At 42.9% G+C, this 25588-nt stretch overlaps 1 protein-coding gene across 8 annotated transcripts in view; it reads left to right on the top strand.

Annotated features, from left to right (window-relative positions):
• The window catches only part of PDE1C (phosphodiesterase 1C), a 525463-nt gene that overhangs the window by 199860 nt on the left and 300015 nt on the right, over window positions 1-25588 (top strand). The window contains exons 1-2 of one of the 8 annotated variants that reach the window (XM_068549258.1): window positions 15345-15431; window positions 16039-16141. The exons of 6 other annotated variants lie outside the window; for them this stretch is intronic. In XM_068549258.1, coding sequence (XP_068405359.1) covers window positions 16041-16141 — 101 coding nt within the window. In that variant the 5' untranslated portion in view covers window positions 15345-15431; window positions 16039-16040. Of the gene's footprint in view, window positions 1-15344; window positions 15432-15621; window positions 16142-25588 lie in introns of those variants that run through there. One more of the 8 variants, XM_068549264.1, reaches the window with a different exon arrangement.

Below are 25588 nucleotides of genomic sequence, written 5' to 3'. Positions count from 1 at the left end.
AGCTCTGTAGCATTTAATCCCAGTTCCCATCATTTTGTCTTCATTTACGTGTATCATTCCAGGAAAACATTTTGTTTTGATTTCTTGCTTCTTGCAAGAGAAAAATTAGATGAAAGGAATGAGAGGAGTTTAAAGGCAAGAAAATGGTACCAAGAAACTGCTTTGCCTTGCCTTAATGAAGCAAGCAAGTAAAATTTTTACTGTGGTCTTCTCTCTGCTTGGAGAGTAGGAAAAATGCTGCCAGGCAAAAGCAAAAACCGGAGTGGGTGATGGAGGAGTTTCCCGGGAGATATGGGGATATATGTATATGTATAGCTGATTCACTTTGATATAAAGCAGAAACTAACACACCATTGTAAAGCAATTATACTCCAATAAAGATGTTAAAAAAAAAAATGTGGGATATATTCACAATGGAACATTACTCAGCCGTAAAGAAGAATGAAATAATGCCAATTGCAGCAACATGGATGGACCTAGAGATTATCATATTAAGTGGAGCAAGTCAGACAGAGGAAGACAAATATCATATGATATGGCTTATATGTGGAATCTAAAAAATGATACAAATGAACTTATTTACAAAACAGAAATAGACTCACAGGCATAGAAAAAAACTTACGGTTATTAAAGGGGAAAGAGCGGGGGAGGGATAAATTAGGAGTTTGGTATTAAAATATATACACTACTATATATAAAATAGATAACCAACAATGACCTACTGTATAGCACAGGCAACTATACTCAATATCTTATAATAGCCTATAATGGAAAAGAATCTACAAAAGTATCTATCTCTATATATACACACATATGTATATATCACTTTGCTGTACATCTGAAACTAACAGAACATTGTAAATCAACTACATTTTAATAAAAATTGAAAAAAAATGCCAAAACAGAGATTTACTCTCTTAGCAGTCCAACAGAGAGTAGCAGAGAGTAGGATAGTGGTTGCCAGGGGTGGGGGGAAAGGGGAAATGGGGAGATGCTGGTCAAAGGGTACAAAGTTTCAGCTATGCAGGATGAATAAGCTCTGGAGCTCTAATGCACAGCCATGGCAACTGTAGTTAATAACACTGTATTGTGTACCTGAGATTTGCCCTCAGGTGTTCTCACTGCAGGCTTCTTTTTATTCCAGCACTGCCACTGTCTGCAAGTGTGGCCTTGGGCTAGCGGTCTCTACTGTACTCATTCTTGTTTGTACAGCTGCTTAAACATGGCTTGAAGTGGTTGGTAACTGCAAAGTTCTGGTACCGTCATCAGAAGGCTTTGGGTCAGAGGGCTGTTAGTTGTTCAGACACAGAGAGTTAGCCTCCCAACTTATACAAAAAACCCGATGTCTGCGAGAACCCATAGTGGGGCAGGTCAATGACAGCCTTCAGTTAAAATCCAGTTCTGCCCCTTACAATGTGACCTTGGGCCAGTTAAGTGTCAGTGTGAGGGTTTCATGGGATATCGTACTTGCAAAGAGGGAAGTACACACATACATACAATAGAGAGTAGCCATTATTATTACTACTATTAATTGTACTACTACTGTTACTGTTACTACTCATGTTGGGAGCAATATTTATGTCTGGGGAAAGAAGAGGGATTGGATAGGTCCTCTAGATATCATCCAGGGTTAAACCTGCCCTTTCAGTAACAGTGATGGCTTTGTCCACACGTGGCCTTTTAGAGCTGTATTTTGACCACTGCTCAATTACCCAGGTAGCTGAAAGGTGTCAGCCATGGGTCCCGATGCATTATTGATGTTGGCCCATTTTCTTCCAGCTGCATTGCACGCTCCTTGTCTGCCGAGAACAGGAAGGGTATTCTCTCTCTCCTGTGTCCCTTGGAGGCAGGCCAGGGTGGAATCCTGCTCCAAAATGTTACTTCCCTCCGAAGGTGAAAAGCGTGAGTCACATCTGGTCGTCCCGGTGGGTGATTTCCGCGCAGCCTCTCCTCCGCGCAGCTTCTCTCCTGTACCATTTCACGGGTGATTAAGGGCAGGCCAGCGCGCTCCGCTCCGCTGGAGTGAGGTCAGAGCCCGACGATGCGAAGAGGGATTTAACTCCGCTTTGCAAACACCGGGCGATGTCACGGAGCGTCGGGGGCGCTATCAGTTGCGGCGGTGAAAGCGCAGGCTGACGGAATATTGGTTCGGTGCGAGGGTTCGCAGCAGCTGGGACAAATGGGGCCTCCTCGCCGCTGCGGGGCTCCGGCCGCCTTTGCGACCCAAAGACAAGAAGAGCGTGGCCGAGTGTTTGCAAATGCCAGGCGGGATGGGCTCAGCCAGCGGCACGAAATGACGCGAGCCAGGCTACAGCCAGGATGCCCAGAATAATGCGTTCACGTGTACTTTTGCAGAGCAAACTCAGATAAGCTCTCAAATGTAAGCACCTGCTTAATTGGCTTAAAGAGAGAAAGAAAGTCCAGTCACTACATTTCAGAAGTCCTTTTGCCTTGAAATATTCCGTAGCTTTTTTAGGAGTGGTTTTTGTTCCTTCTTTCCTTTTTTTTTCCCCTTTCTTTCGTGTTTTAAATGGTTTATGATGATGCATTTATTAGTCGTGGCCTCCAGGGCTAGATAGTGACCGTGGAAGGTAGGCTGTCACTGAAATTCTAATCAAAATTTATAATCAAATTGAATGGTGTAAGTCTCCCTGCCAGTATTCTGACATAAACACATTTTCATTTTGATGGGAACGTTGTTTCTAAAAGCCACAGTTATCAAATAAAACTCCGGAGGTTACCAGTAGTAAATGACCAGCCTTCTGTCAATAAACCCTTAACCAAGTTTGGCTTTGCTATGGGAGGTGGAGAGGTTTTGAAAAGGTCATGCATTAAAATTTCCTCTCTGACCAGCTGGCTCTGGCACACACAGGCAGATAAGTCCTGCAATAAATTAATAGGAAAAGTGGTCCCAAGTCTCAGGCAATGGTAGCATCTTGAGGAATTGTGTGGAACTGATCTGGCAGAAATGGTTGGTTTCTGGTGAATTGAATCATATACTATGGAATTGGAGTACATATATGGGAAATTATTATGAACATTAAAATTCTGATCATTAAAATTCCAACCTCCACGGCAGATGAGACTGATTTCTGCACAGGATGCAGAGGGCACTTCTGTTATGTTGTATGGATGGGTGAGGTGGGGACTGATTTTCACGAATGCTCTCTGTGCTTGGGTGGGGAAAGGGAAGTATTAAACGAAGTCTTTCTTATTTAGAGACTAATTGATTCAGAAGGCTCTGTTTGGTTTGCCCATAGTGAAAGCAGAATGGCTTCTAATTGACTTACAATTGATCTTAATTGACTTGATTGGAGGTATTTTCAAGGACTCAGCACTCTTCCCTTTCAACACTTTAGTTAAAATTCTCATGTGCCTCCTCAATCCCATTGAGGAGAGTAATTTTCATGTCTTCATTTACATTAGCCCAGGCTGTGGGGAAGTCACATAACCATATGTGTGAGGGTCCCCCTGGTTGCATGGTGGTAATGGAGGCATCTAGCACTTTTAGTCTTTTGCTAATTTGTTTTGCGTGCTAATTACTTTTAAACTGTGTCCATAAGTTTCCATTCCTCTCCATAAACCAAGTCCCACTCCCTGCTTATAGGAGTCTGTTTATTTCTTAGAAGTAGAAATGTAAGCATATATCAACTTCTGATGGGTCTGACAGTCTGTAAGTGTGAAGGATTATGGGCCAAATCAAGGTGCCTTCAGGGTCTTTTTTATTAGACTGAATCTGTCAAAAGTGTGTGGGTGGAAGGCATTCATGGTGCTGTTGTTCTTTAACTCTCCTGGGTCTTGAAAATCCTTTCACTTCTGAGAATCACAGGGACTAGAATGGACCATTTAGATGTACCCAAGGACAATTTTGAAAATACTGTCAGGAGTAGTTAATATCCCTCATTCCCCTTGTGTGCTGAATCACACAGAAAAGTAACATTTCACTTCTCTGGAGGTACAGCTGCCAGATAATTGAAAGTTAACATTTTTTGCACCAAAATGTAACCTGGGCAATGCTTTATTGCCTGTCCCTGGATAATCCCACATTGGCTTCTGGTCTTGTTGAAGGTTCATTTGTTTCCATGTCTGGGGTTTGCTCTTTGAATGTAGTTTATATGGCAGGAATCATCGTGGACCATAATGAAATAAATTTTACAGTCCTTCTCTGAGAAGCCCATTTGGTCATTTGTCATTTGGTCTGTTATGCACTCGAGGGACAGTGATGGACAAGGCAGTTGTGACCTCTGTCCTCCAGGAGAGTAGTCTAGTGAATCCTGTAGTAACCCTACCAACAGGGAAATTAGTTCATCATCAGTGACGAATTAGTTCCGTATTGTCACTGTGGATTTTGGATGCTGGAGCTCATGTGTCTAGAGTCTGTCCTCAGTTCAGGTCACTTCTGGAGATCATTTAGCATCTTTGATTAAGCCAGGGGACATTCTTGCTCCTTTCCGGCCATTCTTCACATAGCAACCAGAGTGATCCTTTATGAACACACAGCTCTTGTAATCCCTAATGATTTCCCATTGCACTTCAAGTGGAAGCTGGTCTGTAAATCTGCCCTCAAGTCTCTGCTGTGGCCCTAGCCACCTGCTTCCTCCACCTAATCCCAGGCCAGTCTTCCCTTGGCCGCATCTCTCCAGTCACAACTAACTTGCCTCCTTCCAGTTCCTTGACCCCATCAAATGCTTCTTTCTGCCCCAGAATCTTTGCATTTGCTGTTCCCTTTTGTCGGAAATGCTTTTCTTCTGCTTATTACCTGGATGACTCCTTTACCTCCTTCAGGTCTTGGCTCAGATGTCACCTGCTCACGGAGGCCATCCCTGACCACCTAGGTGGAGTAAAGATGGCTGTAAAATCTGTCACTTCCACCCTCCCCTCTGCCTTGGGAGGTGGAGTTTATTTCTCCTGCCCTTGAATCAGAGCTAGTCTGTGTGGTTGTTTTAATCAGCCAAATGCAGCAGAAATGATGCTGTGCCAGTTCTGGGCCTGGCCTTTAAGATGATGGACGCTTCTACCTCCTCCCACTTAGAACGCTTGCTCTGGCAATGAACTTGCCATCTAAAGAAGTCTCAGCATGGCCATCATCAAAAAATCTACAAACAATAAATGCTGGAGAGGGTGTGGAGAAAAGGGAACCCTCTTGCACTGTTGGTGGGAATGCAAATTGATACAGCCACTATGGAAAACAGTATGGAGGTTCCTTAAAAAACTAAAAATAGAACTACCATATGACCCAGCAATCCCACTACTGGGCATAAACCCTGAGAAAACCATAATTCAAAAAGAGTCATGGGGGCTTCCCTGGTGGCGCAGTGGTTGAGAGTCTGCCTGCCAATGCAGGGGACACGGGTTCGAGCCCTGGTCGGGAAAGATCCCACATGCCGCGGAGCAACTAGGCCCCTGAGCCACAATTTCTGAGCCTGTGCGTCTGGAGCCTGTGCTCTGCAACAAGAGAGGCCGCAATAGTGAGAGGCCCGCGCACTGCGATGAAGAGTGGCCCCCACTTGCCACAACTAGAGAAAGCCCTCGCACAGAAACAAAGACCCAACACAGCCATAAATAAATAAATTAATTAATTAAAAAAAAAGAAATCATTTAAAAAAAAAAAAAAGAGTCATGTACCACAATGTTCATTGCAGCTCTATTTACAATAGCCAGGACATGGAAGCAACCTAAGTGTCCATCGACAGATGAATGGATAAAGAAGACGTGGCACATATATACAATGGAATATTACTCAGCCGTAAAAAGAAATGAATTGAGTTATTTGTAGTGAGGTGGATGGACCTAGAGTCTGTCATACAGAGTGAAGTAAGTCAGAAAGAGAAAAACAAATACCATATGCTAACACATATATATGGAATTTAAGAAGAAAAAATTGTTATGAAGAACCTAGGGGCAGGACAGGAATAAAGACGCAGATGTAGAGAATGGACTTGAGGACATGGGGAGGGGGAAGGGTAAGCTGGGACAAAGTGAGAGAGTGGCATGGACTTATAAATACTACCAAATGTAAAATAGATAGCTAGTGGGAAGCAGCCTCATAGCACAGGGAGATCAGCTCGGTGCTTTGTGACCACCTAGAGGGGTGGGATGGGGGGGTGGGATAGGGAGGGTGGGAGGGAGATGCAAGAGGGAGGAGATATGGGGATGTATGTATATGTAAAGCTGATTCCCTTTGTTATAAAGCAGAAACTAACACACCATTGTAAAGCAATTATACTCCAATAAAGATGTTAAAAAAAATTAAAAAAAAATAAAGAAGTCTCAGCAAACCACATGGAGACCATGTGGACAGAGGAGAGGGGAGGGAGGGGGGGAAGGGAGAGAGAGGGAGGTGGGGGAGGGAGAGGGGGGAGAGAGAGGGAGAGAGAGGGAGAGAGAGGGAGAGAGAGGGAGATGTCCCTGCCAAGGCCCCAGAGATGTGAGTGAAACCATATTGGTTATTCTAGCCCCAACAGACATCGGACTGCAACTGCATGAGAGACCCCAAACAAGACCAGCAGAAGAACTGCCTGGTCAATCCACAGAATCATGAGAGATAAAAGCTGGTTTTGCTGTTGTCCTAAATTTTAGCCACTGAATCTTAGAGGGTCGTTTGTTACATAGCAATAGTTGGCTGAAGTGCCCAACTTATTTATAAATAGGTCCCACCCCCAATGTTTTCTATACTGGAGAAAACAGTTTCTGTTTATTTTCTTTTCAGCACTTTTCACAGTTGATATTGATGTATTTATTGTTTTATAATCTGTTTAGCATCTGTTACCCTAATTAGACTGTTGCTCCATGGTGCAGGCACTGGATTTTTTATTGACCACCGCATACCTACTATCACAGAGTGCCTGGCACATAATAAGCACTAAGAAAAGGTTTGTTGAATGAATGGATTTAAAAGTTTCCAGCATTTATTTGTGAGATTGTCTCCCCCCACCCCCCCAGATACAGAGACAAGCATCTGCAGATCTTTTCTGGTGGCAGTTCAAAATCAATTTTTAAAATTTCTTTTTATCTTTCTTTATAAATCATACTTGTTAGATCACAATTCTACTTTGCATCTGCTACACACCTGCTCAACAGATTTTAATGATTCCCTATCGGCAAGAGCATAAAAAGACTATGCTTTCCTATGGTAGTTCAGGCCCACCTCAGTCTGCAGATCCAGCCTTTCTCCACTGTCCCTTTCCTGGCCCCCTTACACCCATCACTCCTGGTTATGACCTGAGCCACCACACACATTTCCACTTTCCTGGAGTCTCTCTTCCTCTATTTTCCTTCAGGAAACCTTTGCCAGTGGCCTATGGTTTTAGTGGACATTTCTTCTTCTTATCTGTGAACAAACCCTTGAATCAAATCCTCAGGTGGAAGCAGGAGCTGTTCTTGAGACCCGGGAAGGAAGTTCAGAGATAAAGGAGACTTGGGCCAGGGGTCTGGGGACATGGCTTTTGGTCCTGGCTTTGCCAAAATCAAGCGCTGGGCCTTGTGCATTTATCTAACCTGCTGGGGCTGCCCTTTTCTCTCAGAATTTGGAGCTTAGGTAAAGGGATAGCTAAGTTCCCTTTCAGCACTGAGGTTTTCCACATTCAAATTTGCTTTACAGTGACAGAAGAACAACGTGCTGATTTATGTGCATTTGGGTCAGAATTTGGCTGACTGTAGCATCAGCAGTTTTATGTGAACAAAATTTTCAATTTCATTAGTACAACCAAGTTAATTTTGCTGGGTTGGCAATTTTTCTGAGAGGCAGAGTGGCCACTGGGGCCAGGAGTCAGGAAAGCCTTGTGCTGTCATGTTTCCCTGCCACTAGCTGGAGGGTAGGCTATCCGGAGGGCACCGAGAGACCTCTCGGATCTCATCCACTTCCTTTCTAACCTGGGGATAAAAATAATATGTGTTTCATTCACTCTAGGGTTGTTTGGAGGGGCTAATGTGTGTAATATGGCAATGCTTTGAGAGGCCATTATCAAAAAATTATTGAAACACAATTTTTGACCTGTCTATTTATCAGGATAATAAAGTCTCTTTATATTTACCTTGGGTGCTCTGCACGCCAAGGTTCCTGTACCGTTTTCCATCTTTCCTTCCTTCATGTGCTGTTGGATAGATGAGATGGGGGAGGAACTACTGTCTCACGAGAGCCTTCAGTGTTTAAGGCACTGATCATACATGTTGTTTTTTTTTTTTAATTCCTTACAGTAGTCCTCTAAGGGAAGAGTTGTATTAATTAGGATTCTCTTAGTCGTCAGTGACAGAAATTTGATTCAAGCTAGTTTAAGTGAAAAAAAAAAAAAATGGGGGGGGCGTGGAGGAGATATTTATTTTGTTCATATAACTTAAAAGTCCATGGGTAGTTCTGGCTTCAGGCATAGCAGGATCAAGGGGCTCGAAAGACCCTTTCATATTTTTTTCTTTGTCTTTTTAGTTCTTCTGTCTGCTTTTCTCTGTTATCCCAAAGAAAAGACAAATAGACCCCCTCTCTCTTTCCCAGGGACCACATCAAATCTCCCATAAAGAACTGGTGTTGGATCTGCTTTAGTTACACGTCGCTCTCGGACCAATCACTTTGATCAGAGATAGGAGGTGGATGCCTCTGATTGGCCAACCTAGGCCATGTTTGTTATAGTCAAATCTAGCCAGGGGCTAGACTCCAGGTTTTCCTACAGCTTTTTTGGGTCAATGAAAAGCTTGGTTAGCTCAGGTCAGGCTGTGGGTTTTGAATCAGGGCATGTGAGAGCTGGGAAAAGATCCAGAGGTCACTGAGCCCAACCCAGCCATGGCCAGAGAAGAGAAGAGAAGGGTCTTGTTCTGGGTCACAGACGATTCAGTGCTACTCCTAGTCCTTTCCTTTTCCTGTATTTACCTCCACTGGAAGGGTTACATGAACTTCTCCTGTCAGAGCAACTGAAGGATCCTTCCAGAGATAGGGGCAAAAACTGGATCACATGCAGGTTACATCAGACCACCCCTGAGCTGGGACTCCATCCTGTCTCTCCCATCTCCTCTCCCTGCCTCGCTGGGCTACACTCTGGATACTTGAGCCCCATTTCACATGGGGCTGAGAATATGTCCTCTGGGCTTCGTCAGTCCACTGTCTCTTTTTGCATCTTTTTTTTTTTCCTGGTGGAGGTAGTTCCTAGTATAGAATCTGCCCCAAACTATGAAACCAAAAAGAGAAGACATCAAAGGGAAAACCAGTGTGACTGTCACCAAAGAGGCCCCTTGCTGGAAAGAAAAGCCCATGGGAGAGAAGAGCCTGTGTTGACTGTGTGTCCTGGGGGCTGGCTCACATCTGGTGTGGGCAGGAAGGAGGGGCTGCTGTGCCTGGTGGTGCTACTTCCAATGTCCTAAATGCCTCTCCAGAAGTTTCCCATCAAAAGACTCTAGATGACGCCATTGCCAAATTATGAAAAATGTATCAGGGACACTGGCTTGCTTCATGGAGGTCAAAGCAAGCAGTCATAATCTTGTAGCTAGAAGATGGGTGTTCATGGGAGATAATGCTGTGCTTTTTCTGATTTTGTCTGTTTTCTTTGTCTAGCTCTTCCTTGGTAAGCTGAGGAGCTTGTTTGCATTTGGTAGTTGGATTCCTCTTACGGAACCCTGGTTATCATTTGCCGCATGGTTGTTGCATAGTCCTGAGGCAGGTTCCCTGAGCTGACCTCAGTATATGATGCATATTCAGGCAGCAGGTACCCTCCACATATGACCATGCTTCCCTCTGCCTAGAGCCACCCATAGCTCCCTATCATCTGCAGAAGAGAGCCCAAACTTCTTCCATGACCACACAGGTCTGGCTGACACTGCCAGCATTTTTCTCCTGTTCTTCTTAGTCATGCACTTATAGTCAAGCCACAAAATTGTTTGTGGATCGCTGGCCACTCCACCCCTTCTCACGCTTCTGTGTATCCTCCCATACAGTTCCCTCTTTATAGAATCACCTGCCTCCACCCACCTTCCACCTTCAAGATCCAGTTCAGATGTTATCTCCACTACGTAGCTGCTGTAATTCCCCCGCAGTTTTCAGGACCCCTCATCTGTGCTCCTGCAGCTCCACCCTCTCTGTTATATACCTTTTAATTTGTCTTTTTATGTGTCTGCAGGGAGGAGGTATAACAAAGGGAAAAGAACTTTGTACTCTAGTCTTGGTTTAAAACCTGGCTTTGCCACTTTAGCAGTACATCTTTGCAAAATTGATCTGACCTTTGGGAGCCGCTTCTGTCTTTACTTGTAAATGGACAAAATGAATTCTTCTGAAGTGTTTTGTTGAGGGTGAAAATGAACCAACCTGTGATGTGCTTTTAGCATGGTGCTTGGCACAGGGTAGTTCTCAATAGCCAGTAAGGGTAGTGGTTGTTTTTATTGCGGTTATTATTGAATCGTGGCATTGTAGCGATGAAAGGGAACTGAGGGGTCATTCTCATGCTTGTGAAGCCTGATTCCTGCTCCCTTGTCTGATAGTCATGCAGCTTCTCCTTGAACTCTGCCATGTACAGGGAGTTCACTTTCTTTCTGATCTTCTGATACTTAATGCTGATTATGCAGAGGTTTGATAGTACTTAGGCTAAGTTACTCTTTGTCTATTTGGGGGACTATTTTATTTTATTTTTTTTCTTGAACCAAAGGTTTTATTTATTTCTTTTGTTTTTATTTTTTATACAATTTTAAAGGTTATACTCCACTTCACAGTTATTACAAAATATTGGCTATATTCCCTGTGTTGTACAATACATCTCTGTAGCCTATCTTACACCCAATAGTTTGCATTCCCCCTCCCCCATCCCTCTATTGCCTCTCCCCACTGGTAACCACTAGTTTGTTCTCTATATCTGTGAGTCTGCTTCTTTTTTGTTTTATTCACTAGTTTGTTGTATTTTCTTAGATTCCACGTATAAGAGAGATCATACAGTATTTGTCTTTCTCTGTGTGACTTATTTCACTTAGCATAGTGCCCTCCAAGTCCATCCATATTGCTGCAAATGGCAAAATTTCATTCTTTTTTATGGCTGAGTAGTATTCCATTGTTTATATATACATCACATCTTTAGACATTCATCTGTTGATGGACACTTAGGTTGCTTCATACCTTGGTAGTTGTAAATAATGCTGTTACGAACATTGGGTGCCCATATCTTCTCTTTCTTTTTTTTTTGGCCGTGCTGTGCAGTTTGTGGGGTCTGAGTTCCCTAACCAAGGATCAAACCCATACCCCCTGCAGTGGAAGTGCGCAGTCCTAACCACTGGACCACCAGGGAAGTCCCCGTGCACGTATCTTTTCGAATTAGTGTTTTTGTTTTTTTTTTCTGATATATAGCGAGGAGTAGAATTGCTGGGTCATATGGTAGTTGTATTGTTAGTTTTTCGAGAAATCTCCAAAATGTTTTCCACAGTGGCTGCACCAATTTACATTCCCACAAACAGTGTACAAAGATTCCCTTTTCTCCACATCCTCGCCAACATTTGTTATTTGTGTTCTTTTTGATGATAGCCATTCTGACAGGTGTGAGGTGATATCTCATTGTGGTTTTGATGTGAATTTCCCTGATGACTAGTGATGTTGAGCATCTTTTCATGTGCCTGTTGGCCATCTGCATTTCCTCTTTGAAAAAATGCCAATTCAGTTTTTCTGCCCATTTTTTAATCGGGTTGTTTGTTTTTTTGATGTTGAGTTGTATGAACTGTTTATATATGTTGGATATTAATCTCTTATCGGTCATATCATTTGCAAATATTTTCGCCCATTCAGTAGGTTGTCTTTTCGTTTTGTCAGTGGTTTCCTTTGCTGTGCAAAAGCTTTTAAGTTTGATTAGGTCCCATTTGTTTATTTTTGCTTTTTTTCCCTTTATTTTAGGAGATGGATCCAAAAAAATATTTCTATGATTTATGTCAAAGAGTGTTCTGCCTGTGCTTTCCTCTAGAGTTTTATAGTATCCAATCTTAAATTTAGGTCTTTAATCCATTTTGAGTTTATTTTTGTATACGGTGTTAGAGAATGTTCTAATTTCATTTTTTAACATGTAGCTGTCCAGTTTTCCCAGCACCACTTATTGAAGAGACTGTCTTTTCTCTACTGTATATTCTTGCCTCCTTTGTTTAGATTAATTGACCGTTAGTGCGTGGGTTTATTTCTGGGCTCTCTATCCTGTTCCATTGATCTCTGTGTCTATTTTTGTGCCAGTACCATACTGTTTTGATTACTGTGGCTTTGTAGTATTATGTGAAGTCAGGGAGCATGATTCCTCTAGCTCTGTTCTTCTTTCTCAAGATTGTTTTGGCTATTCAGGGACTTTTGTGTTTCCATACAAATTTTAAAATTATTTGTTCTATTTCTGTGAAAAATGCCATTGGTATTTCGATAGGGATTGCATTGAATCTGTAGATTGCCTTGGGTAATGTGGTCATTTTAACAATACTGATTCTTCTAAACCAAGAACACAGTATATCTTTCCATCTGCTTGTGTCATCTTTAATTTCTTTCATTAGTGTCTTATAGTTTTTCAAGTACAGGTCTTTTTCCTCCTTAGGTAGGTTGATTTGGCAGACTACCTTAAATTGGCAATTATAAGTATGTATATATGTGAGTGTGTATGTATGTATATATATGTTATATATAATATATTTATGTATATATGCATGTCTATGTATAATTAATGATGTTTCACCATATAAGATTTTCTAAAAAGTCTTACTCAAAGAGCTGGGATAGGAAGTCACCATGGAAATTGACCTCCAAAGCAAGGTTGAGAGTGGCTTTGTGTTTTCCTAGATCTTTTGTTTCTGGGTGGATTTGTATCTAATTTTTTTTTTTTTTTTTTTTTTGCTTGCCTCTGAGCAGGATGCCAGTAGAAATTGTGGCTTGTAATGTTGCTACAACATACAAGCATACCCTGTCTGTGATAGATAAAGAGAAAATAAAATCTGAGTAACATAATAACATGGTGTATCTAAAAGCAGTAATATTTTGTTGGCGGAGAGAAGGCAAACTCTTCCTAGTGTAGTTTAGAAAGAACCCTGAATGAGAAGCAAGGAATCCTGTGGTGTTTTGTGGTACTTTGGCCTCAGTGTTCTCATCTGTGAAGTGGGAGCATTGGTCACTCAGAGATGGGATATGGAGAAGGCAGAGGTGGACTCTGACCCTGAGAACTAAGTACTCCACTTCCTCATTCAACCAGAGCAACTCTTTCTTTACTTTTAAAATCTGAGGTAGGCATTAGAATCCCTTATAAGATGTTAATTTGAAATAAAATATTCTGTTGCTTAAGAAATTCGAAGATGTCTAAATTAGATTATCTTTAAGGTTCCTCCAGCTCCAAAAACGACTATGGCTCTAAAATAAAGAAAAGTTATATCCTTATTAACTTTCTCATACGTGTTTACTTTTTAAGTTTTCTAAAATGAAACAAAATCATGTTTCACAAACTTTCTTAAAGACTATTTTTGGTTCTCCTTCTCTGATTAGCTTACTTAAAGTGAAAGACTATTCTTTTTCTTTCAAAATTTGCTTTTCTCTGACTTGATCAAAATCCCACTAATATGAGGAAAAGTCATAGGTATGGTGGAGGGCAGGAAGTTGAGTATCATCCTTTATCATTCCCTTCTATCCTTTCATTGTAGGCCAGTCCTTGGAGAAACCATGATGTAGTTAAAGTATGTATTCAGCAATACGCATCTGCCTTTTCAGCATTTCCTTTCCCCACTTCTCTCCAGATGACCTCATAGAATCATGAAGCTGGAACAGACATAAAAAACTTTTTGCATAAATTCTTTACTTTAAAGATGTGGAAAATGGGATCCTGTGAGAGGGACAGTTTTGTCTTGGATAGAGTAATGTCATAACTCAAACTCTGGTCTTTTCCAGTTCAGTTCTCTTTCTGGTAGGTCGAGATAACCTCCTTGTGCTTCAGTTTTCTGCTATAAAATGGAGATGATAATAATAACTTCTGCTTCATAACATTGTTGCTAGTGTTATGTGAGCGTAGAGCCCTTAGAACAGTACGGACTGGACCATAGAAAGTTTCGGATATAAGGTCGCCATTATTCTCATTACTAGCTTCCATATTCTGACAGCACGCTGCACAAGGTGCACAATCTGATGGAAACTGTATGTGCTTCCAGAAAATCCTTAAGGACTGACTTTAATGAGGTGACTTCAGCTTGTGTGGTAGGTGAGTGTGTAAGTTCTTTTCAATCAAAAAGGTCTGTCATCTCACCTTGAGGCAGGTACCTTCTCCACTGCAGTGAATGGGGCTAGCCATGCCGTCCTCATCACTCTCATCTCTAATTTCTGGAAAGTAAATGCCCACTTCCAAATGGATGAGCATTTAGGATTTAAACACTGTTTTAAAAATTTCTTTATCAAGGCCACTTGAATGGAACTTTACTTGAGCAATGGAGAAAAACTAGTTCTCACCTTTAAGTTTATCTGAATTTTGAGAAGCAGGCAAATATCTGATGGATAGAATAAGAATGCTGGGAGTGTGACTGAAAGAATCATTAACTGCCAGTGAGGGACAGTACCTTTATAGGGCAAGCTGCGTCCTGAATCTCAGGAGCCCCGAGTCCCAGGTTTGAAATGGCCCCTGGGAAGCGGTGGTGGCTTCGTCTAGAAGGGAGCTCGACCACCAGTTCCTGTGATGTCCGGGCCTCAGTCAGCTTGAGCCAGGATCTTTTCTTTCTTTTCTTTTTCTGTCTTTGGTCTTTCTTTTAATCCCACCTCTCTCTCGTCCCCTCTTAACTGCATTACCTGGACCCACTTGACATTGTGAATGACCTAGGGGGACACAGATACTGAGTTGTAGCTTCGTGGAGCTGAAACTCTTCTCCAGTGTCAGCATCTGCCCAGCGACCCTTTGAGGAGTCTGCCATGAATCAGTGGAAACTCCAACCTCCTTACTTTTGTTTGTATTTTCCTTTTCTCACACCATTTTGGGGAGAGAGAGAGAGAGAGAAAGAGAGAGAGAGAGGTGACTCCCACTAGCAAGAACATATCGGGACTTTCTAAGTGTGATGTGTGGTTACTTTAGTCCCTGTCAATTGCTTTAATATTTCAAAATGGAACCGGCTCTCTGGCGGGCGTGGAAGTGAGCGCTGTGAATGAAAGCTCCAAGCACAAACTCCGCGGAACCTCGCCGTGGCTGTTTGCCCCACCGGCCCCTTGGGAGGACACGGACCTCGGTTCCCTGGGATTTCCGCGCGCGGTGCCATGCTATTCATTTTGTGCGGGCTTCGGGAGCCATCGGCGCGCCGGGCCGCCCTGGCGCGCGCGGGTCTCCGGGTGCGGGGCTGGAGCCCGGCAAGCGTGTGCCCTGCCGCCGGCGATGCCCGGCGCGCCCCTCCCTCCGCGCCCGCGGGTGCCAGACCAGACGCCGGTCCCGGCGCGCTCGCAGACGACTCTTCTCAGTTGTCAGTTTTCTCGCTTGTCAGCAGAGCTGCTGGTAAGTGACACAAAACAGAGAGGGGGCGGGAAGGCAGCGTGGCTGGGCAGAGAACGACCGGGAGGGGGAGCCGCGGGGCACCCCAGGGCAGGGGGCGCGGGTGGAGCCGGGGTGCACGGCCTCCGGGTCGGACCGCCCAGCCCAGCGTCGGCTCCCCCTAGACTCCCCCCTTCCCCGCTCTCCCCTTCTCACTTTCTCCCTCCTCGCCGCCTCTCCTCCCCACTCGGTCCTCCCTTTCCCCCCCTGTAGTCCTTCAGCTGCCAAACTGTTCGCTTCCTTGGCTTTGTATGAGAAAAAAAAAAAAAAGAATCCGAATAGGTCTGAGGTGTTTTCTCCTAGATCAGGAGCACAATTCCTACCCTTGGCATTAGCCCAGCAGCATGGCTGGTTCCCGCAGCTGCCTCCGGGGGGCACGTGGGCCCGGGGTCGCCGGCCCTCCGGGCCCGCTTTAAATCATGATTTGGGGGTCGCAGAAGGGGGAGCGCACGCAGAAAGTGACAGGCAGACGCGCACGCCACCTGACTGGGGCTCGAGGGCAGGGCTGGGCAAAGAGGAGGGAGGGGACAGCCCAAACTCTCTCGGCCTCACTCCCCGTGATAACCTGCAGCTATGGAGTCGCCAACCAAGGAGATTGAAGAATTTGAGAGCAACTCTCTGAAATACCTGCAACCCGAACAGATCGAGAAAATCTGGCTTCGGCTCCGAGGGCTGTAAGTAGATCTGTTTACTTCTCTTGCCCTATTTCCCTCTCATCAGTATTTTACTACACAGCCATAGTCACAACTGCTCACCCCCATTCCTGCATGACCCTTAAAAATACAGCCCTAGAAGTTCCACAACCGCTTCTCTGTTAATTACAGTCATTGCTACCTTCCTTTCAACAGGGAGACTTGTCTTTCTGAGTGCCTCGGAATGCCTTGCTGTTTCCAAGTCATGCTTTCTTTGGGGAAGAGGAGATGTCCTTAGATTTCAGTTATAGTAGCTCAATATTCATGGAGATATTTCTTTTTGTTTGTTTGTTTGTCAGGGGAGAAAAGTTTGGGGACTCAGGTCACTGACTTTTGATCAAAGGAAGAGTTATTCTCTGCAGAATGCTTGCAGACACCTTGGCAGGTGGTCCAAGAACTTAACAACAGTTCAAATTCAGCATGCATTCTGGCTGTTAGATTTTCCTCTCCCTCTCCCTAGCCTACTTCAACTTCTGATATTTTCTTAGGATTCTTTCTAGCAAGAAAATAGTTACTGAAAGGAAGGACTAGTTTTGGAGAAAGTAGGGTTCAGAACCAATATTGGAGTTTCCTAGTAATATTTGAAGAGTGAAATAGGGCGTTTGCTTTCAATACAGTGGCCAGAATTCTAGTAGGACTGGTGAACAGAGATCTCTGAATTTCATTCACTTCATCGGGTGCTGTCTGTTTTGGGGTACTGAGGAGAGGTGACCTGAAAATACGTGTTATTTTCTGTGAAAAGATTTCATAAACAATGAACTGCTGGTTATCCCAGTCAGGAAGCTGTAGTGACAGCTGTACGGTTACAGCTTGCTCCTCAGTTGACCAGGCAGCTCCCAAAGATACCTTCCATAACCACCAGATACTCGTTTCCCAGATATTTGGCATCAAATATCTAGTGCAGATAAAAAAAAATAGGTTTTCTCCAAGTATATTCTCCAGACCTTCTGTTCCTACCAAGGGCAGTGATGGGAAAACCAGCTCCCTGGCAGTTTGTTTTGCTGCAGTTATTGTTTTTGAAAGCACACACACACACACACACACACCCCAAAACAAATCAGAAAGGCACTGATCTAAGTTATCTTTATCTTGGGGGAGACCACATTCCAACCAGGATATTCACAGTTTCTAAAGGGAAGCAATAAGGTAGGTGTTTCTTCAAGGTATCCCCATTTAAAGTGCAATTTATTAAAAGCCCTTCCATCAATAATCAAAGTGAGTTTCATTGCCATTGATGTAAATGGGAAACCATGCCAAATAACATGACTTTTGGGTTGTCTGGCTGCTGTAAGCAGAGGCTGTAAACTTATTTGGCAATCTTGTCTTTCTGGCTGGCAGGCTCTTCCAACAGTTGAGATGCACGCAATGCAGCACCTCTTTCGGGAGAGGTGTTTACAATAAGCTCATGTTATATGTGATGAACACTCCATGTGATCATATTATGGTGCACACAGAAAGTTTGTTGCATCCACAAAATCTGGGTCCAAAATATGCAATGTCAAAGTGTTGTCAAGCTGGTCTCCTTGACATCCCGGCTGGAGGGACTCGTGTGCACACACTCAGGAACTGCTTCTCTCAGGCTGCTTTACGATTCCAACCAACTCCACGGAGCTACTCAGGCTGGGGAAGAGTGTTTGGGCAAATCAGCCAGGTTGAGGTGGGAAACTTGTGCGAGAAAGCATTTAGAGCTTACAACGCACTGTCTTGTAGCTTCCTCTGTTTCATCTGTTAGGCTTCTCTCCCCAAATTGTTGTCTGCATTTTTGTTTTCAAGTCTCTTGTGTTTACCTAGCACCCTGTACCTTTGAACATAAAAGGTGTGGGTTGATTCTTTTCCAAATATGTGTTTTTGAATCCTTCTCTTTTTACCCTTCCTACTGAAACACCCTGGCCAACAGCAGTCCCAGGAGATGTGTAGCTTCACTTTCTGATTTGAAAAATGACATGTTACTATTGTTATGACTTTTTTTTTTTGCTACTGTTATGGTTCTTACTACCACTTTTTTTTTTTTTTTAAACAAAACAATAGTGCTATAATAAGTTGCTAAAGACTCCGGAAACCAAAGCGCATGCTTTTTTATACAACTTGGAATAACACTTTTGCAGTTAACAAAATAGAAACCTTAGGAGATGGAAGGGTGTGTGTCTCTTTGTTCCCACAGTTGATTAACAGTAAGAGAAAGGAAGCTGTTTTTTCAACATTTTAGAAAAACTCAATAGCCACAATTGAATTTTCATACCAATTTATTACCATGACACCTGGGGCTTTACAGGTGACCACAGATAGTCAGGAATTTGGTTCACCTTGTTTGAGAGCCATCTAAGTTTCAGGACTTGATCATCTCATGCCTGGACTATTTAGTGGTATTGTCAGTATCTCGCCTACTTAATCTATCCTTGAATTTTTCATCTCCTCCAGTAGAACGTCAGTTCCTTAGGACAGACACTTTGTGTGTCTTGCTCACTGCTGTACCTCCAGTGCCTAGAGCAGGGTTTGGCACATAGTAGGTGCTCAATGAATAGGTGATGAAGGAAGCATAAAGACCCAAAGGTGAACTTTTCAGTATTCAAAATGAAGGTAAATGTATATCTGGGTCAGCTTATAGGCCACGTGATACTATCAACACAATATTCCATGAACTAGATGGGAGATGGATTTAATTAACATCATTACCCAGGTTGGGCACAGTAATCTAAACTGAGGCGGAAACTGGGCAAGATGTGGCAAAGCCACGACCCAGGGCAGAATCCCACTCTTACGTTTACCCAGGTTCTCTCTTCTCCTCCCCTTTTCTGCACTGGCCTGGAGTGGTCTTTACCAGCAGCAAGAGGATTGTTGCCAAAAATCTACAGTGTGGAGAATATAGGGGATGGTCCTCTCTATATTACAAGCCCCACACATCCCCCTTTCCACGCTTTCCTTTTTTCTCTAGCACGTTTCACTGTCTTAATACTATATATTTAATTTATTTATTATGCTTATTGTCTGTTTCCTCCAATTAAAATAGAAGTTCCTTGAGGAAGGAGCCTCTTTTTTTGTGTTTCCATTTCCTCAGTTGTCCCCCAAGTGCTGTTGTCCTTACTCTATCCTCTGTAGGAGTGGGTGGAATTGTTAAGAGCCCCTCCCAACGCCTGTTTTGTTAGGGAATCTTCCAGTCAGGGAAAATATGACGACTGCACTTGCTTCCTCTGATGATGAGGGGGAGCCTCACGGCTGTATGGTTTTGAGTCGTAACTTGTACCTTGGGTCCCGACCAAGAGTTTTTCCTGTTATATGATGACAAAAGGGTGCTTCTATACTTTTTTTTAAAAAAAAAATTGAGAGCAAGAGAACAGGTTTCACTTATTTCTTGGCATTTATTGTCACAATTGTAATTAAGCTATTGTATATCTGTTTTGCCCAACTATGAGGTAATCAGTACAATAAACTTTATGCTTTTTTAACACTCTATGAAGATGATGATGCCTTTTTTGCATGATCTAAAATAGTACTATGAACATAAACGGAGGTATGGTTTATTATGTTTACTGTCTGTTTCCTCCAACTAAAATATAAGTTCCGTGAGGACATAGTTTTTTTTTTTTTTTTGATCTGTTTTGGTTACTGGAGTATCCCCAGGTGTATGGTTATTAGGGTCACAGACTGGGATTATTGTTTCTGTCTATTCAGCAAGCTTTCCCATCCCCCTTATTATGGCAGTAGACCCTCCCCCCTGCCTCCCAGCCCTCCATGGGCTCAGGATCCAGGATCGGCCAATCATAGAATTTCACCGTTCTGGCAACAGTGGTTGGTCTCAAGTGTGGCACAGGACCCAAGCAGAAGCAGTAGAGTCCTCCACTGAGATTCTCTATTGGCTGGGGGAGAGTGCTGCTTTCTCTGCTGGGTTTTCCTGGTGGCCGCTGCTGGCTCCATTTCTCACTGCGTGGAGAAGAGCTTTCAGTGACAGGAGACAGGCCAGAACTTACAGAGAAGCAGAGGGGAGAAGATGGAGTGGAAGTCCCTGGGTCTGCTCCCACAAGCCCCAGTTCCTGCAGTTGTTTCTCTGATTCTTTCTGCTGTCCCAGCTACGCGAATACGTCAGGCTGTGTTCCTGCATAGGTTACTTTGAGTTTGTTGTCTCTGAAAGTCTTCACTAATACCCCCACTGAAGTACAGAGAACTTAAGTGACTTTTCCCAAGTATTCATCAAAGGCGGGGGGAAAATCCAGAGGCAAAGAAGCCCGGATCTTTGGTTTTGTATTTCTTATTTAATAAAGGCTTCTCAATCTGTATTTTCTTTCTACTCATCTGAAATTTTTAATAGGGTCATCAGTGTTCAGGCAACAGAAGTTCAGTCGGTTAACATTTACTGAGTGTCTGTTATGTGCCGAGCACTTTGATAAACTCTGTGCAAAAGTAGGTAAGCCATAAGGCTGTAAGATATAAGGCTATAGCTAAAGAGATGAACACCCGGAAGTGTTGCCTGTCGTTACAGAGGATACACGGGGAGCTACCTCTGCCTGGGAGGGCCAGAGAAGGTGTGAGCAGTGAGCTGCAGACTTACTTGGAGCGGAGTCCTTAGAGTCACAAGGAAGAAACTTGCACAGATTCCTTTCATTCATGTCAGCCTTTTGCAGAGATGTGAGGAAAACAAGGAGTCATCCAGTCAGCACAGAGTACATCAGCTCAGAATTCTGAGCTGTTTTTATGCACAACTGGAAAAGCTGTGTCTACTTACTAGGAATATAGCCTGGGTCCTAGTGCCCTTCCCTATGCTCACCTCTTACCGGTAATCCCAAAAGAGAGGGTGTGGTTGGGTCTAGTTGCTGTCATTCAACATGGAGCTATTGGACAGAAATCTCCCAGGTCACCTCAGAAGCAGTTGGCCCCTACATTGGTCCCTGGTCCATCAGCTGTCCAGGTAACAGGGTTACCTTGCCTGACAAACCAATCCTCAGAGGTCTTAGATATTTTCCTTAAAAGGTAGTTGTGAGGTATCCTCTTGCAGCTCATCTAGTGCAATATTGAGGGATAGATAAAGCTAGTGAATGGAGGTAACAGTGTACAAAGGTGCAGAGGTATGGGAGACATTGGCACATCAAGGAGGAGCGAGAGGTAAAGTTGGAGTAAAAGGCATGGGCCAGGTAGTGGTACATGGAATTTTAAAAAATTTACTTTTTGTTTTATTCAAAACTATACATGCTCCTAGTTTAAGGAGGCAGGTCTTCGAACACATTACATACACATACAAATGTGTTCCAGACACTCTCCATTCATCTTTCAGGGAATCTTTTTTTGAATGCATGTAATTTTAAGGAGTTTACACTTTGTCCCTTAAGTTCTAAGGAATTGTTAAAAGACTTTAAGCTAGAGAGTAACACCATGAGGTTTGAATTTTAGGATGGCTATTCTGGAAGAATTATGGAGGGCAGATTGGAGATGAGACTTGAGGCCTGGAGATCAGTTGGAGAAGATTCTTCAGCTATGGCAGTGCCACTAAGGAGGAAAAAACAAGGGGCACATTTGACATTAGAATGGAGCAGAGAGAAAGAGAGAAGGAGAAGTTGTCTTCCAAGCTTGTTTTGTCTCAGATGTATTAGTGAGTTTGGTGCCATTTGCCTTGTTAGAGACCACGGAGAGAAGTGCAGGCTTGGATACAGCAGAATGATAAATGTGGGTTTAGACGTGCTGAACTGGAGCAGCCTCTGGAAGGTTCAAGTAGCTGGTGGTGATAGCAGCCGGGAACTATGGAGAGACCTTTGGCCTAGAGCCTCGGGTCTGAGAGTCATGGTTCTGAGTTAAAGCCTTGTGAACAGATGACCCAGGGAAGAGGGGCTTCACCTGAATCTCACTAATAAAGCAATTCCAAAAGAATAAGTTTTTAAAATTGATGTTTATTTCCCCCAGATTACATATTTTAGGGTGTTAATTGGGCCTTCCACTCTCCCATTTAATTGCAAATGTCAGATGGTTCAGCATAATTTTATTGGGCTCTTATTAATATACCGGATATTAGGAGCTTCAGAAGAGAAATGAAAGTATCAGAAGAAAAGCCCTGCTTTCAGGAAACTTAGAGTCTAGTTAGGGAGACGAGATAATTCTTTATAGAAGTGAAAAGTTATAAAACAACAATAAAATTATGGGCAATAATTAATTGCTAGGTAAACGACATTGACACAATGTCCTAGGATTTAGAGAAGGAAGACATTTGTGTTTGAGGGATTGTTTTTGAGTCTTTCTTTTCCTAATAAAGGCCAGTTAAGTCTCCCTGAATTATGTTCTTAATGTATATTGAAGGGGAGAAAGAGGTGAATATCAAAAAGGGTTAAGTAGATTCTTATATTTAGAATGAAATTTTCTTTACTTGAATACTAATGTCGTATATTAGTACATCATCACTTGCTTATCAGAATTTGGTTGTGCTAGCTTATTAGCTAATTACAACTCAGTATTTAGCAGCTGTTTATTATTTTGGCTAAGTTTTACAGCCTCTGTCTGTTGGGAAGCAGCCCTAAGCAAAGAGATTTCTTCATTTCTAGCTCCATTTTCCATCTTTAATTTTCTCTGGTTCATAGAAAACTACTTTCCTTGGTTCCAGTTTCCCATATGGAGGGAAAGTGTTCACATGACCCACTTCATAGCTTTTTGAGAGATGACAAGAAAAATAATGATTAAATGTGAGACACATAATGTAGTCTGTAATAGCTTTGAGAATGACCATCACAATTTCCCATTAGTAATACAAATGAATTCTACAACAAATAAAATACTCTATTTCTGGAGAACGTATACTGAATCCATGCAAAGCGCTATATTCTTCAGGTTTATTGGAATGTACTCTTTATTTAAAGACCTTTTGACAGCTCTTATTAAATAAAATAAACGAATATAAGAAAAATCTAGATGTTCCTAGGTTGTGAAATTATGAAAAATCTTAAGAGAATAATTCAGTCAAGAAGACATCATTCATAACTATAGGTAATGAGTTTTATTTATAAATTCGAATGAATACACACTCATCTATATGCAGGAATCTCATCTATCACTCATTCACTCAGCAAATATTTCTCCAGCACTTACCATGTGGCAGGCACTATGCTAGGCACCAGGGATACAGTGGGAAACAAGACAAATGTCCCCTCCTTTAGGGAGCATTCAGTCTACAGGTAGAGGCAAATGTTAAACATCTAATTCGCCAAATAGATATTTACTGTGATGAGTGCCGCAAAGAAGTACAGGGTGCTGTGGAAACGTGTAAGAGGGGGCCCACACCAGGTCTAAGAATCAGGGACGCCTTCTCTGAAGAAGTGAGATTTAAGCTGAGATATGAAGAATAAGTAGGTGTTAGTTAAGAGTTGAGGAAGAGTCTTCTAAGGTATCCAAGGCCTGGGAAAATAGCACGTGCAAAGAGCCAAAGGGACATGACGCCTCCGAGAAGACAAAAGAAGGCCAAGTGGCTGTAGCAAAAACAGTGTGGAGACAGGAGGCTCAAGGCACAGCTGGAGAGAGGGGCAGATCTTGCCTTTTCTTTTAGACCAGGGAGCCTTAGCAATGGGAAACCATTGTAGGTCTGTGGGGATGGATTTGAGAGATTTTTAGGAGATAGACTCAACAGGATTTGGACTTGGCATGTGAGGGAGAATGTGGAATTTAGAATAACTCCCAGGTTTTTAGCTTGAATCCACAGGTACTATTTACTTAGATCAGGATCACTGAGGGGGGATCAAGTTTGCAAGTTGGGTTGTGTGTGGCAGCAGAATGAATGCGGAGTAGAAATCATGAACTCAGTTTTGGACATATTGAATATGAGGGACCTATAAGATGTCCCTGAGGAGACATGAGCAGTTGGATAAGAGGGCCTGGAGATTTAAGGAAAGGTCTGTGTTGGAGATATAAGGTACAGCCCAACAAAGTAAGAAGAAAAAATTATATATATATATATAAAATAATGATATAATACATATTGTACATAATATATATAATGTGTGTATATATGTATATGTGAATAGGTGTATTCATGTATGTGTCTGAATGATGCTAAATTAATACTCCTATAAATTTTACAAGTAGAGAGAACATAGTTTAGTGTGACCTCTCTAAATAGTCTGACAGAAGTTGCCAGAAGACTATGAGTTTACATATATTTTCTCATTGGCATTTACTTGTTCAACATTTGGGAAAGACCAGCTAGTAGTCAATCTACGTGGCTTTGCTTGGAACCCTTGTACTGACTGCTTGGTGTCATGTCCACCACAACATGGGTTTGGAGCCAAGACAGAAACCTGAGGGCTAGGCAGGGTCATTTCCAGTATTCCAGAGGCAGAAAGAGACCATGACCCAAGAAGCTAAATGGAATGAGGCCCTCATCACGGACCTTGTGGGGACTGTCAGGCATGAGCCAGGCAGTGGGGCTCAGAGCTTGGAGCCCAGCCCCCTGCAGAAGGGTCTGGTGGAGCTTGGCTGGGTGGGGGCTCCCTAGACCCTGCAGGAGGCTGTCCTGTTGTCTAGGCTTGTCCAGTGGGCGCCGCCTCACACTGCTGCTCCCGGGGGGTCCTATGTGCGCACACCGGGCCTCTGTCTCTTGGCGCATCCACAGTTCTGCCATAGGGCTCAGCCTCCACACCAGCTCTGCCTCATTCATGGCCTCTTCCCCGGAAGCTCTTTAAGGCCTTCCAAAAATGGACCTTCCTCCCTTTTTTTCCACTCCCTTCCAAAGACCTATTGCAGGGACCCAGTATTCAATATTCTGCCAAAATACAGCTTTCCTTTCCCTTAAGGCCAGTAGAAGAGTGAGAAGCAACGTGAGGATGCATTTTGACTGAAAGTCACTATTAGACATCCAAAGAGCATTAAATTCTGTTTATCCAGATTCCAAACAACCAAAATTCTTAAATAAGCAAGACTTTTCCTACACTGTAGAGACACTGAGTAAATTTGGTAGTGAAAGATTAGTCTTTGAAAGCTACTTCCAGGTCTGTTTTTAGGAGTAGTTCAAATTCAGATTAATATCCCACCCCTTTTTTTCCTCTGCCTCTCTGAGTCTTGTCTGAGGATGACTCTAAGGGGTCTTACAATACCTTTAAATTAACCCTCCCCCAAAGTATTTTATATTTAGTATACTACTCTAGGTTGTTACTTGGAACCCTGTCTGCTAACTATGAGAAACTATAAACACTTTCATGAACAGGGTCCTGTGTAGCTCATTTGTGAAATATAAGGATGAATTATTGTAAATCAGGCTTCATAAATGTTTAGAACCGCCATTCTGTCTATAAAACTACTAACTGAAATTAGTCATGGTTAAAAAAATGAAAGAATTGTTCCAAGCACCCATTTCTGGGAGTCTTGGATACTTTCAATGAGCATAACTGTAGCTGAGGAGAATCTGGTTCGAATGCTCAACTGATTCAGTTGACAGTGGCGCTCAAAATGGTCCCTAAGAGTGCATCT

Source organism: Eschrichtius robustus, chromosome 8 (assembly GCF_028021215.1).
Source record: "Eschrichtius robustus isolate mEscRob2 chromosome 8, mEscRob2.pri, whole genome shotgun sequence".
Taxonomy (NCBI): domain Eukaryota; kingdom Metazoa; phylum Chordata; class Mammalia; order Artiodactyla; family Eschrichtiidae; genus Eschrichtius; species Eschrichtius robustus.
The sequence above is the reverse complement of the archived record's forward strand: the minus strand, read 5'-3'. Positions and strand labels throughout refer to the sequence as shown.